The 12878-nt window shown below is 39.6% G+C and overlaps 1 protein-coding gene across 1 annotated transcript in view; it reads left to right on the forward strand.

Annotated features, from left to right (window-relative positions):
* Positions 1-12878, forward strand: part of TESK2 (testis associated actin remodelling kinase 2) — a gene marked incomplete at both ends in the record, with an annotated part of 69915 nt that overhangs the window by 13607 nt on the left and 43430 nt on the right. The window contains one exon of the mRNA XM_084266571.1: positions 5854-5975. Within this exon, the coding sequence (XP_084122697.1) occupies positions 5854-5975 (122 nt within the window). The remainder of the gene's footprint in view (positions 1-5853; positions 5976-12878) is intronic.

The raw sequence follows: 12878 nt of genomic DNA on the forward strand, positions 1-12878 counted from the left end.
AAGGAAGAAAAACAAAATACAAAAGAAATATTGAGAGGGTTTTGGCACAGACAAATGGCTTTATGAAGGATCAGTGGTACCGCTGTCTCGCTAATTGCAAAATCACTTTAGTGAGAACACATTTGACTAGGTGTGGAATATGTTGTAATAATTGAACTTGCTACTTTGAATTGGTGATGCTAGAAGTTACTAAAGTTATAGAACTTGGATCTTTTGATGACCAATACCAGGCCTTTCTGCAAAATGGGAAATGGTAAAACTTTTTCTGTGTATTTTTCACAACTGTTTTTGGTGATAGAAATTAGTGGAGTCACAGTTACTGTCAGGTTTGTGAAAGGTTATGGGTTTTGTTTTGTGCCTGGTTTCTGTACATCTTCTGAACCTATGCAAAAGTTCTTGTAACACATGCTGACTAGTTTTGTTTGGCAAAGTTTTGTTACGCTTGGCAGGCTTCTCTCTTGCTACAAGAAGTTAGAGTGTAGTGACATTATATACTACTACTCTGAAAACCACAACCCAATCTGACTCACCAGCATCAACATAGCAGCTTAATGTTATCTGGACTGATGTATTTCTTTGAGCTTCTATTTGTCACTGCAAATTCTTGTAGTGATGTGAGATTTTTGACTTACTATAGGCACCACTTCTGTAGGTATGTTTTAACATTTAGAAAAACATTTGAGATTCCAGTTTTACAAACAGCATGATCTGAGCTGAAGAACAGGTTTGTCTTCTCAATTAAAGGGAGCTTTCTTCAATCCAGCATAGAGTTATAGTGCACAGCATGGTTTGTGCACACAGCCTAGAAAAGTAACTAATGTCTTCATCTCTAGCATGAAGGCTGCAGGCTGAGTGTTGATGGAACATTTGAGTTGGTGAGTGCAAGGTTGGTGGGCCAGTATAAGTAAGAATACATGTGGCATTTTTGTGGATATTAATACAGAAACAGGCAGCACACTCAGGGAGGGTCACAGAGAGGACTGTTTCTAAAATGGTGCTTGGGACATATGGCAGGAGAAGTTGGAGGTAAAATGCCCAGATGGAGATGAAGTGTATGAAAGGGTGAAGAAAGAATGGGTGTGGGTGCTAGAGAGGCAGCATGCTTTTATGTCTTTAGTCTGTTTAAGGTCTGAAAATCGAACTAAGCATTGAGGCTGGATACCAGAGGAAGTAAAGGTAAGGAAAACTGGAAAGTGATTAAGTGCCATTCTGGAAGAGAACAGTGACAAAATGCTTCCAAATCACTGTTATGTAGTTAGAAAATAATGAAAATGCAATGAAAAACTAGGGGAAAAACTGAAAGTTGTATTGGCAGATTTAGAACACAGTTGTTAGGAAATGTTCAGATGCTCATTCCAAGGACACCTGGAAAGGTAGAGGTAAGAGTGAAGATCAAATAAGCCTTGTGAAAAATGAAATCAGGGTAGACTTCAGCTATTGCTTAAATGCACTTCCCCCTTTTGGTCCAGGCAACAATTGAAACTAATATAAAGGTTTGGATTTTCAGAAAGTCTTGACATATCTATATGACTTAAGTAATCATTTAAATTATATTTAGGGTTTTTTTAAATAATAATGAATTTTGTAGCTAAGCAGCAAGTGGAAAATTAAACCCACCAACTTTTGCAGGATTTTTCTTGTGAACTTGGTACAGCATTCATATTGCAACTAGTTCTTTTGAGTGTGAACCCTGCTCAATTGCTATTACAAGATTTCCTTCAAATATATTACTATTTCTGTACCTGGATCCATGACTTCCTCTACTTCTCACCTACTTCTAAAGGAAGAGGTAAGGTCCAGGATCAAAAAATGGTTTGGAGACACATTGATCAGGCTGGCCATGTGGCTAGCTATAGCCAGGTCTAAGTACTTTGATCTTAGAAGAATCAAGAGTGCAAAGGGACAGTTTAACTGCCTGTCAGCAATAAAACAGGGAGGCAATATCTGGTTACTGTGACCTCAGAGATGGAGACACATAGGTAAGCAGACTGAGAAGTCAGAATCGCGTGCAAAGCAGCCTGAGGAAGCAGCTGTGGGATTGTCAGAATATTTCTAAGCAGAGACATGATCATCCAGACATCACTGAAAGGTTACTTGCTCTGATATGCAAGGAAGCATAGTTAATAATAATGTCAACAGCTTTAAAAGCTTTACAACAGCCTGCTAGTTGCATCAGTGAAAGGTTTGAATTGCACCAGCGAATCCCTGTTTATGTTGGGTATAGAGGCACATGCCTGAGGCAGGCTGCCTTGTAAACAAATGTAAAATTGGATCAGCAATATTTCCAAAACATTTACTAGCTTTCTCACTGGAGTGCTCAGGTGGTTGAAACATCGTTCCACAGAAGTCGCCTAAAGCAGGAGGATTAAAGCTAAGCAGTTTGGCAAGGCTTTGGCAAGGGGTGCCAAAATAGACCCAAATTTTGTCATGGGTATGACAAACTCCTAGATTTTCAGGTCTGATCTGCAAGAGGAAGTGGTATGACTGACAGGTAAGTGGAACAGAGGGTGGTGTGATAGCTCCTCCTACGTAGATGATCTGGAGCTTCACTGAGACCTTAAGGCTACGACCTGTTCTTTCCCTGATGGCAGTCTGTACTTGCTGCAGAAATACTGTTTGCCAGCAGTGCTTCAGAGGGGGGAAGCTTTATGTATATTCCAAGTGATAAACATTGTTCCACAACACAAACTGATATTTGATTTTATTCATAATATTGGGTATTGTCTCCTTGAAGATGCCCTCCCACCTTCAGTTCTGCTTCTCCCTCCTTGCTTAAAGTGTGGCTAGCAAAACAGGACAAGTACCTGTTTTCCCACCTTTCCTTTAGTTTGGCTATGTAATTTGCTGTTCCATCACATTAGCAGGAATTCATGCTCCAACACCACAACAGCACGTGGAAGTTCCAATAAAATTGCTGGTGTTACCTGCCAGTGTCCCTTTAAGTGAAACATAGTGCAGTGCAGTGTTGCGTGCTCTTTAGAGGGTGCTTGTGTGGACAGATGCTAGAGATTGGAGCTATTCCCAAGCATGGGGAAAATTATTTTATACAAATGAACATATAACACCCCCCTCCCCCAGGTCTCACCATAGAACCTCGTTCAGTCTGTCAAGACTGAAAAGGCTCCAGAATATCTTCCTGAAATGGAAGCTGAAAACTTTTGTCTTTGCTGCTCAGTTATCTCTGCGTGTGGTGTTAGTACTGAGGACACTCCTGCCTCTGAGCAGCAGTGGCTAGCCACTTCCTCTTACAGATCAGACCTGAAAATCTAGGAAGCATGCAGGACACAGTGCTCTGAAAGTGTACCTGCTTTTCTGAGGTTTCCTTAGCTCAAGAAGAGCAGTTAGAACAAGGAAAAGGCAAAGAACAAGGAATAGGGAGGGTCCTGTGATAGGTTCTACTTTTGCCTCAGACCTGAGGCAAAAGGACTTTAAATTTGCTTTGGAATGGAATGAATTCCAGAAATGGGTAGTTAATTAAGAGATAGCTAGCAGAGTTAATGAGGAGGCGAATGCTGTTTAAGACAAAACTCCATCTGAGTTCCTGATCACCCTCTACCTCTATTTGTTCCCTGCTTGGCAGACCTTTATGCTTCTGTGTTAGTGGAAAGCTGACTTCTGAGGAAGCTCCCCTGAGAGCATCTCTCTGCTTCTAGGAATTCAGTTCCTTCAAATTCTTTCCTATTCCCCACAAACCCCATATTACTTCACCACAACACCTAACCCTCCTGCCAGAGGAAGTGTGCTGATCTATGATTAAGTGTGCTGATCTAGATGCTGTGTATAGATTTAAAGCTTTTAAATTGTCCTTTTTTTCTTAATTTAAAATTGCATTGGTGGAACAAATCTTCTTGAGTCTATGAAAACATTTAAAATTTTTTTGTTCCACACCCAAAAGATTGCTGCTAATGGAAGTGATGTATTACTAAAATAGGTATTTTTAAAGTCTGTATATAGACACTGACCTGTCCTGCATAGTTTATTCATTCAAATGGGCTGGTTATGTAAAAGCTGCTTAAAATTAAAAATTAATGGAAGCACACAATAGACACAAGAAACCTGACAGGTAACAATAAACCTCATCCACTTAACATGCAATCATCCCACTTAGCCAATAGGCATGCCAAACAGGCAAGACAGGTATGTGCAGAAGGGTTCTAGGTTACCTTGTTATAATGCACTAAAGCTGTAGTTTGACCAGTTTTATTTTAAAGCCAGTATTACTGCTGAAACCAGTCCTGAGCCTGTGAACTCGCTGTTGGTTTCTGCTCTCAATGTTGGTTTCTACATCTTTTTCCACCTCCTTTCTCTGATCCTTCTTGTACTGGGATTACTGGGTGACTGTGGGTGACGCAGCTGAGGAGCTCATGTGCATGGGAAGGGGGGAGAAGCAGGAGAAAAAGATTTGTAGGCTGCTTTTCTACTCAGCCCCTTGATGTTGCTTACCACACTTACTTGTCATCTTTCCAGTGCTACCCTGTACTTCAGACTAGGAAGGGAATGGGCAATCCGGGAGCCTTAAGCCAGACACACATCTGAAACATTCCTGTGCTGAATCATGGTGCTTTGTGTCTGGGTCTGCTTAGCTGAAATAGTCTCCTTCTTGCAGATATAATGCACAAATAAGACTTGCAAATAGGTATCACTTGCTACCTCAGACCTACCAGTGAGCCTCATCTCCAAAAAATCATCCCTAGCTTTCGTCTTGCGTTTGCTTATCATGAGTTCTGAAGTTCTCTCTGTAATGTGCATACCAGCCTCTTTTTTTTTAAGGAAAGATGAGCAGACTGTCCTGTAATAACAGGAGACAAGTTGCTGTTGTTTAAAACGTGGCTAGTTTGTCTGTACCCACAGCATTTCTGCTTTGAACTGGAAAGCTGATGAGAATCTTAAATCCTTGCATCACAAACTTTTCTGAACTAATCTCAGTAAACATGAGTGAATTTGCCATGGTGGTAGCTCATAGCTCTGAGAAATGCACACTCTCTGGATTTGAACTGCAGGTACTGGTGTAGAAATAAAATAATAGGAACACAATTTCCATGAATCCCGATAGTATAAATGGGGGATACCCAGCTGCAGGGAAATTCCAAGGGCTGGCAAACCTTATGCTGTCAGGATAACAACTCCTTTCTAATAGTAGCACACATCTACGTAACGTGATGAGAGCAGCTCGTTGGAGAGTATCAAGTCAGGAATGGCCAGAGTCATGTGTTTGACAAGGGGAGGTGACTGAGTGGTGTGCTGGCTCTGCACAGCTGCTAGAGAAATCCTGTTCATGCTGGCACTCTGCAGCGCTGCTGACATCCTAGACTGGGTGATAGCATGTCCAGTAACCCCTGTGCTTTGCAGTAGGGGTTGGTATGAATGGTTTCTGTCCACTGAAGGTATAATCTGTTTCGTGGTCTCGGTTCAGAAGTAAATACTGATTACTTCTGAGATCTGCCCAGCAGCTATAACAATCAGGTCATCTCCTAACACAGTCTGTGGAACAATGAGACCAACCACTGTAGTGTTGAAATGAGAGGTATATGGGTGGAATGAAGGTGAGTTCATATTCCAAGACCTATGAAAACTTTGTCTCCCTGGACAAATAAGTGACTCCTTCACTGGTACTAGGGAGCTGGTATTTTTTTTTTTTCAGCTTTTTGTTATTACAAGTTGCAAAAGAAGAGAAACATACCTTTTTATGTTTGCATAATATGCTTACAGAAAGTCATCTGTATGATAAAGACTACAGAAATGAGAATATAAATTGTTTGTCATGAAGGATCTCTAAGTTGTAGAACAACATTATGATTTTTTCAGTCTTGCATTTCATATCCTTACCATTTTTTTTTTTCTTGCATCCTATAGGTAAGGCACAGAACTTCAGACCAGGTAATGGCTTTGAAGATGAACACGCTGAACAGCAATAGAGCAAACATGCTGAAAGAGGTTCAACTTATGAATAGACTCTCACATCCAAACATCTTAAGGTATACTGGTTTCTTTTCTGAGTTTTGTAGATAGGTTGTCTTTAGAGCTTTTCTATTTCCTTTTTTTCCCAAAAATATTTATTATAGCTGTATCTGTTGTGAATGTGTTAAGATCTGCTTCTAATTTAATGGTAGAAGGGAAGGAGGAAGAAAGCAAATCTAAAAATCCATATGATTTTGGTATCTGGAGTTTGCCAGTAAGTACCAAGTAACTTATTTCAGAGAAAAACAAGTTTTCACATTATACCTTTCTGATGAGTCAATGAACTTATATGAAGAATGGCTTTTCTTCATTTTAATTACTGCAAATTTAACACCATTCAGATAATCTGTGGTTACTAGTCTTGCAGGTTAGCAATACAAAGTCCCATAGCTTCCTTGTATTTTTAGGTCTGTTTTCTAGTTTTCAGCGTTTTCTTGTTATAGTATTGCAAGGTGGGATAAGAGGGACTGAAGAAAAGAAGCTAGAGTTTTTAAGTGATCTGATTTATCTGCTTTTTGAAAGGAAAAAGTTAGGTTTTCTTTTGCAATAAATTGTGATGTTTCAATGTGTATCTTGTTATTCCTTGAATCTTTTTAGTCTTTCAGTTACTCTTTTATGATGATGTGACAAGCATTTAAAATAATTAGCTGAAGCCATAACATTAAGAAGTTTTAAGGTATGATGACAGCATACCAAATAACCAGTTCTCCTAAAGCACTGAGGCCCAGCTGGGATCAATTTTTATAGTCTCAGTCACTAGCTCTTTCTGAGAAGTTTTGGAGACACAATGAACGTTGAGTAACTTAATTTCCTCTTCTTCACTGGACTGTTAAATAGTACAGATGTAGTACTGATTGTTCAAATCCTTTATAAGCAGCTCTTCTGATCCTTGAAATCCTAGCACACTTTTCATCAAGTGATGTGTGATAATATTACTGTGTTTTGTTTCCTTTGGTATTTATGAGGAGACACATCAGAAGCATTTGGACTATTTGTAGGGAGCATTCCAATAATTCATGCCTATCTTGTAAATGTTTTCTTAACCACCCCAAATCTGTAAACTGAGAAAATTTTTATAGTAAACTATATAGGTTTTATTGCAGTATATTTATTCAAGTGTTGTAGTAATCTGTCCCTGATTAGAATTCTTAGTCTGTTGTTTCTGCTCCAAGGTGAGGTGACATCCCAGTAACTCCTCTGGCTTTGTCTGGTTGGCTGGCTTTTAAAAATGATGTCCGATATCTGGCATTGTAGATTTCAGGATCATTAATTGTTTCTTATATCTGTCTACCACTTCCTTTCCCTCAGAGTCCTTAAATAAAGCAGTATATGATCCTGGGGACTGATAGAGCTGCTCTTTTAGTAAGGCTTGTGGAAAGAATAACTTCATAGGACTGGCATTGTCAGAATCACGAAACCAGAACACTTCATCTGTTTCTTTATCAACTTTGTGTGGTTTGTGACTCTTAGTTTGAAAAACATCTAGTCTTACAGCTCTTGAAAATAAAGTATTTAGTTTGGGCTGGGGTGAAGGAAAGTAGGAAATGCAAAAAGCATTGAGTTGCAGCTTAGTGTATCCCTGCCCCTCCTTGCAAGGAGTTATGCAGGTGTTGCTGAGAACAGAAGTTACTGTGCTCAGTTCTGAGTAACTGCTGAAATTTAAATGTCTTGCCACGTCTGAGAGATCATATCAATGATATTCCAGTCCCCTCTGGCCTCAGAGCTTATGAATAATTTGAAGTCAGTGGTATTGCACAGATGGTCCTGAAGCAAGAACAGTAATGTATTGATTTATGCATGAAGCAGGAAAGGAGTTCCCTTTGGTCTCCCAGTTATTACACAGAATTAATAGAGAAATCATCTGTGTGCTCCATTCAGCAGTTGTGAGTGAATACATAAGAAATAAATGACTTAATGCAAAGATAAATAGAAACTCTTTATTTGCTTTGAAGAATAAACTAGGCTTGCTTTGTGAATTGCTTGATTTGAGGCCTCTTCAGAGAGCGCTGGTTCTCTGGTAAAAACTGCTGCTGTTCTGTAATGTATCAGGTAAGTACCTTTGCTGCAGGCAGGAAGGATATTGCTACAGAAAACTAAACTAGAACTAAACAGTTCTCATTTGTTACTTTTATTGAATAATAATGCACAGTAAAACCCATTACTTTTTTTCTTTCTGTAACAGATAACTTGGTGGTTTTGTGTATTAGTTATGTGTGATTTTATTTTGGATTTAAAATCAGTTACTGCAGTGTTTTCAGTCCCTTCATAATTTTGAAAAGACTTTGCCCTTGTAAATGTTACCTGCCTGTGTGTGTGTATATACACATTGTGTTGCAGGTAAGAGCAGCTGGGGTAGAGCAGCTGGGGTAGTATTGCTGCCAGTTCACTACAACAATGTGTTCTTGCTGAAACTTTTTCTGGGATTAGTTTTGGTAATTTTAAGCTTGTATTAGTATTAACAGGGAATTATCCTCTTCCAAAAAGTTCTAATATATAACTTTCCTGTTTCAAGGACTCTGATCTACCTTAGTTTACTGTTAAATGTTGCTTTCTTCATTCAATTCCTGTCCTTTGAAGTTTCTCCTCTGTATGTACTGAGCAAGTTGCTTTGTCACTAGCATCAAGTTTAATTATTTATTGATTAGTCACTGGGTCCCCTCTACTTGCCTTGAAGGTGTACTCTGATTTTATGTGCTATATACATTTGAGCTTCTTCATCTTCTGTAAGATCTAGGATTACCTACTGTTAATTTATGCTGTAAACAAGTTAGTTTGTCTGTTGTTTGCCAGTAGGGATACTAGTGGATTCTTGGGCTGAAATGTTGAGGACGTGCAGTAGTTCTAGCAGGCAGAGGGCTGTGAGGTGCTCTGATATCAATTGGCTTGTAAAATGATCAAACTGGATAGATACTGGCTTTATGACATCCAAAGTCTGCTCTTAGCCTGTTCTAATACATGCAGTTGTTAATGTTTAGAAAGTCAATGTCAGATTCAGCAATGATGCTTTTATTTTAGTGTATACTAAAATCTTCTGTAATCTCAGTGTGATTATGTTTTTGAAGATCCTGATGCTTTAGTATCTCAACTTTGTAACTGAACCAGTGTTTTCATCCCAGAACTCTTCCCTAGTTTTTGTGACTGAAGTGATAGGAAGAGAGAAAAGATTCTTTCTAGTATATTTGATAGCAAAAAATCATTGTTATCCTTTGCATCCCTTCCTTTGCCAGTGCTCCAAGATACATAGCAACTTCTTACACACTATCCATTCTAGATAGTTAACTTCAAGGTTTTCCTGCAAAGGTTTTTGGATTTTTGCCACTGGTTGTGTGGATGTGAATAAGAAACATTACTGACCATTTGGAACTGCTTTTGCTTCTGTGCTGTCCATATCAACTCACTTTCACAGTTGCAGATGCCTTTTGAAGCTTTTTATCCTAACCTCCAACTGTCCTTCTGGAGTGTGATTGTTGTCAGTACTTGCTGGCTTTCTTCCATTCCTGAGCTTGGTAGAGGTAGGCCTGTGCTCCTACCTGGGTGATACTTCTCTGCTACTTTAGGAGATGGAATTGTGCCCCTGTTGCAGTTTTTCTTCTTCTGGACTTGGTGAAATATCACTCTGGTTGTTTAAGTTTCTAAAATAACCTGTGTCACTGACCATGGACTGAAATGCTAACTTTAAATGTCCCCACCATTTCCAGTTTTTCTGTGCTCAAATTCTGCTCTTGACCAGCTGTGTAGATCCATCTTGATCAGAAGACTGATGTAAGTGAAGAGTTTAGTTTTCACTTACTGAGTTGCCATCCCCATGGTGCCATCACAAAGATTCCACTAGTCAAAGACCTATTTATATATATAGTCTGTTAAGGGAATTTAGGACTAGAAGACAATAGCTCTTGCAGCTACGCTGACATGATGGCAAAAAGTAAGGGGATTTAGAGGGATTTTTTTATCCTCTCTTGCTTCCTATTTCAACTAGCAGATCTGATTCTAGAGGCATAGTAGATTTTTCATTGTAATGTAGAAATTTTTGCTCAGTCACTTCTTTCCCTCCCCAGGGACCAGCTTAGGGATGTTTGGGAGCACTTAGGGCAAAAGCAGACTGGGTGTTCACGGAGTGCTGTGCTTTTTCTGCCGTCAACCATGTCTCACCTCACTCTTGCATGTAAACTGAACACGAAGGACTAAAATGCTTTTCTACCTCTGACCCACACTTCTGTTGCCCTGGGTGTGGGATGTGCTGGCTTTGTCCTGTCTTCCCTAAAGCAGATGGTAAGAACAAGAGCGGAGAAGTGACCTGGGGTTCTGGTTTGCAACATGTGATGTTTACTGTGAACACCTGAATACAGGTTGGCTGACACATGGTAAGACAGTAATTGCTGGGGTTAGGGCAAGCAGAGATTTGGAGTGTTTCTTCACTCCTTATTAGCTTATGTCCCTTTTAAAGCTCAGTGCTGTTCAAGGCTTGGGTTTAGATCTGGTACTGGCGTTATGAAAGGTCTGGTGTATGCATGTGTTTATCACTGCTTTGCTGCTTCTCTAAATGCTGATGTGCTGCCGTAGTCATGAGTCTTTACCCAAACCAAAGTAAGGAAATATGGCTGGAAAGGACTCAAGACATCTCTGCCCTTGTGCCCTAGGCTGGAAGCCTTTGAGCTGCAGCCAGAGAGATTGAGACCTTTTTGTTCTGGTGATGTCTTACAGGTGTGTTTTTCTCATTTTCACAAATGAAGTGCTGTGCTAACACAGATTCTCCATCTCCTGTGCTGCCTCTTAAATAAGTGTATCTTCAATTTTGAGAGAGAATTCCTGTCTTTAATATCATTACTGTTTGCATGAAAAAGTATTTTTTTAAAAAACTTCATCTGTACCTTGGGGACATAATTGAAAACATTCTGTACACAGAAAGCCTTAGCTCATGTCTGAAGCGCTCTCATGGGAGCGTGTGGAGATACTGCTGCGTGTTTGGGAGTGAGCGTGCTGGCAGACTGACTCATTGATTAAATCCTCCTCCTTGTGTGTGCACACACACGCACCAATAAGCAAACAGTGTGCATATTACATGAACTTCTTCCAAGGAGAATCTTATTTTACCTCTTTTCAGACAAATCTGGCGCCCTGGGAACACAGTACTTTTGTGTGTGTGAGCAGTTTTTCCCTGTCAAATCTTCCTTTTTGTGAAGTGACTCATGATTGACTTTGTTACAGTAGGCAGAAGGATGGCTTTTATCTTTTAACATCCTGTGTCCTGTATTGAACAGTGCTTTAACAGGAAAGAGTAATACTTTTACTTCTTTCTGTGTAATGTAGCTACCATTAGAGTAGAAATTTCTACAGTATTTCTATGAGTATTTCTACAGTAGAAATGCTGTGCACGAGACAGCAGATGAGAGGCCGTGTATAATATGTTTCAGAAACAATAGATTAAATGCCTTACCTCTGTCTGGAATCAAAATGCAAGTGTAGAAAACTTAAAATACACCTTTAATCATGGTGCCTAAAACATTGAGGTGGGTCTTGATGCAGACTTAATACTCTCACTTACCCTCTTCTGTCTCCAATAGTCCATGAAATAAGCATGTATCTTTTGACATTGTTTCTCTCTGTGTTGCTGAGAGTTTTGCACTGGTGTGTTTGGGTTTTTATTATGTTTTCATGTTATCATCAAACTGCTGAATATTCTCAATACAAGCAGTGGATTTCAGAGGGTGTCAATTTACTGTGTTGGACTGTAACTGTCGTAGATTTACCCACAGAACAGGGACATGTCCCAGTGGAGTTATTTTATTGGGAAGCGTATGTTCAATGTCTAGATGTCCATGTTGGCTGTGCAAACTGGATATTAGCTTTGCTTGATTTATCAAGGAGGCAAAAGATTGCAGGCTGAGGCTGCAGTTCTTGGTCTACCCCTTCCTGTTCAGAATTTTCTCCCTTGCAGTCAGGCTGAACTTAAAGCTGTTTGGGTAACTGTTGTAATGGACTAAGAAGTACCCAGAGTACCTTCTCTCACTTGTGTCTAGGAGGGCAGGTATTCCAGGCTGATTGAGGAATAACCTGATTTATGGAAAGAGACTTACATCATCTGAACATCACTGACACTTGTTAGAAAGCATTTTGTGGTGGAAATACACTGTGCTGTATTTAGGAGAGTGGACTCAAATAGTATCCTTGATATTTGCAGCTCCTGGGGAAACTTTTCCAGCCACTGGTTAGGATTTTTGGAAGTGTTTCAGCTTTCCTGATAAGGCCAGTTACTCTGTCTTGAAAATAAACTTCCTTAAATCTGCGAATGGTCTCCTGTTTTGTGGGTGACTGGCTCATTGAAGCTTTTTCCAACTAAAAATGCTTATGGGAAGTGTAACCTTTGGCTGACAAGACATTCTGCTGAAGTTCACCTACAAGCACATTTTGGCTCTGGAGACAGTGCGTCTGGCCAACAGGAACAATCTCAGCTGTCCTGGACCAGCATGTCAGCTTCCTATCCACAGAACCTGGAATCTCATTTGGGGTGATCTCAGAAATTGAAATCTTATGTGAAGTCTTGCTTGGTAATTGTATTTCCTGGTAGCAGCTGCATGTATTGTCTTTTAGTGAAAATGCTTTCCAACAGTGTTTTGTAGCAGTAACTTGGCTTATCCAAGAGGCTTATTATTGCTTGATACAGCAGCTAAGAAGTTTCCCAGGAATTTGGATTGCCAGAGGTCTATTACTTCAATGTATTTTCCAGAGTCTGAAAACTGAGATTCTTAACACGAAGTTTAAATGGTTTCAGTATGTTGCTTGTAAACTCATTAATTCTGTCTTTATCAGTGTATCTGATTTCTCTTTTCCTGGGTAATAACTTCTAAATCTGTGGGCTTTATAAATGTATCTTTATGTCCAGTTTTTTACCGTGAGCTCATGATACTGAGCTCTGTTTTTAA

The sequence above is a fragment of the Gallinula chloropus genome (genome assembly GCF_964237585.1).
Source record: "Gallinula chloropus genome assembly, chromosome: 6".
NCBI classification, from domain to species: Eukaryota; Metazoa; Chordata; class Aves; order Gruiformes; family Rallidae; genus Gallinula; species Gallinula chloropus.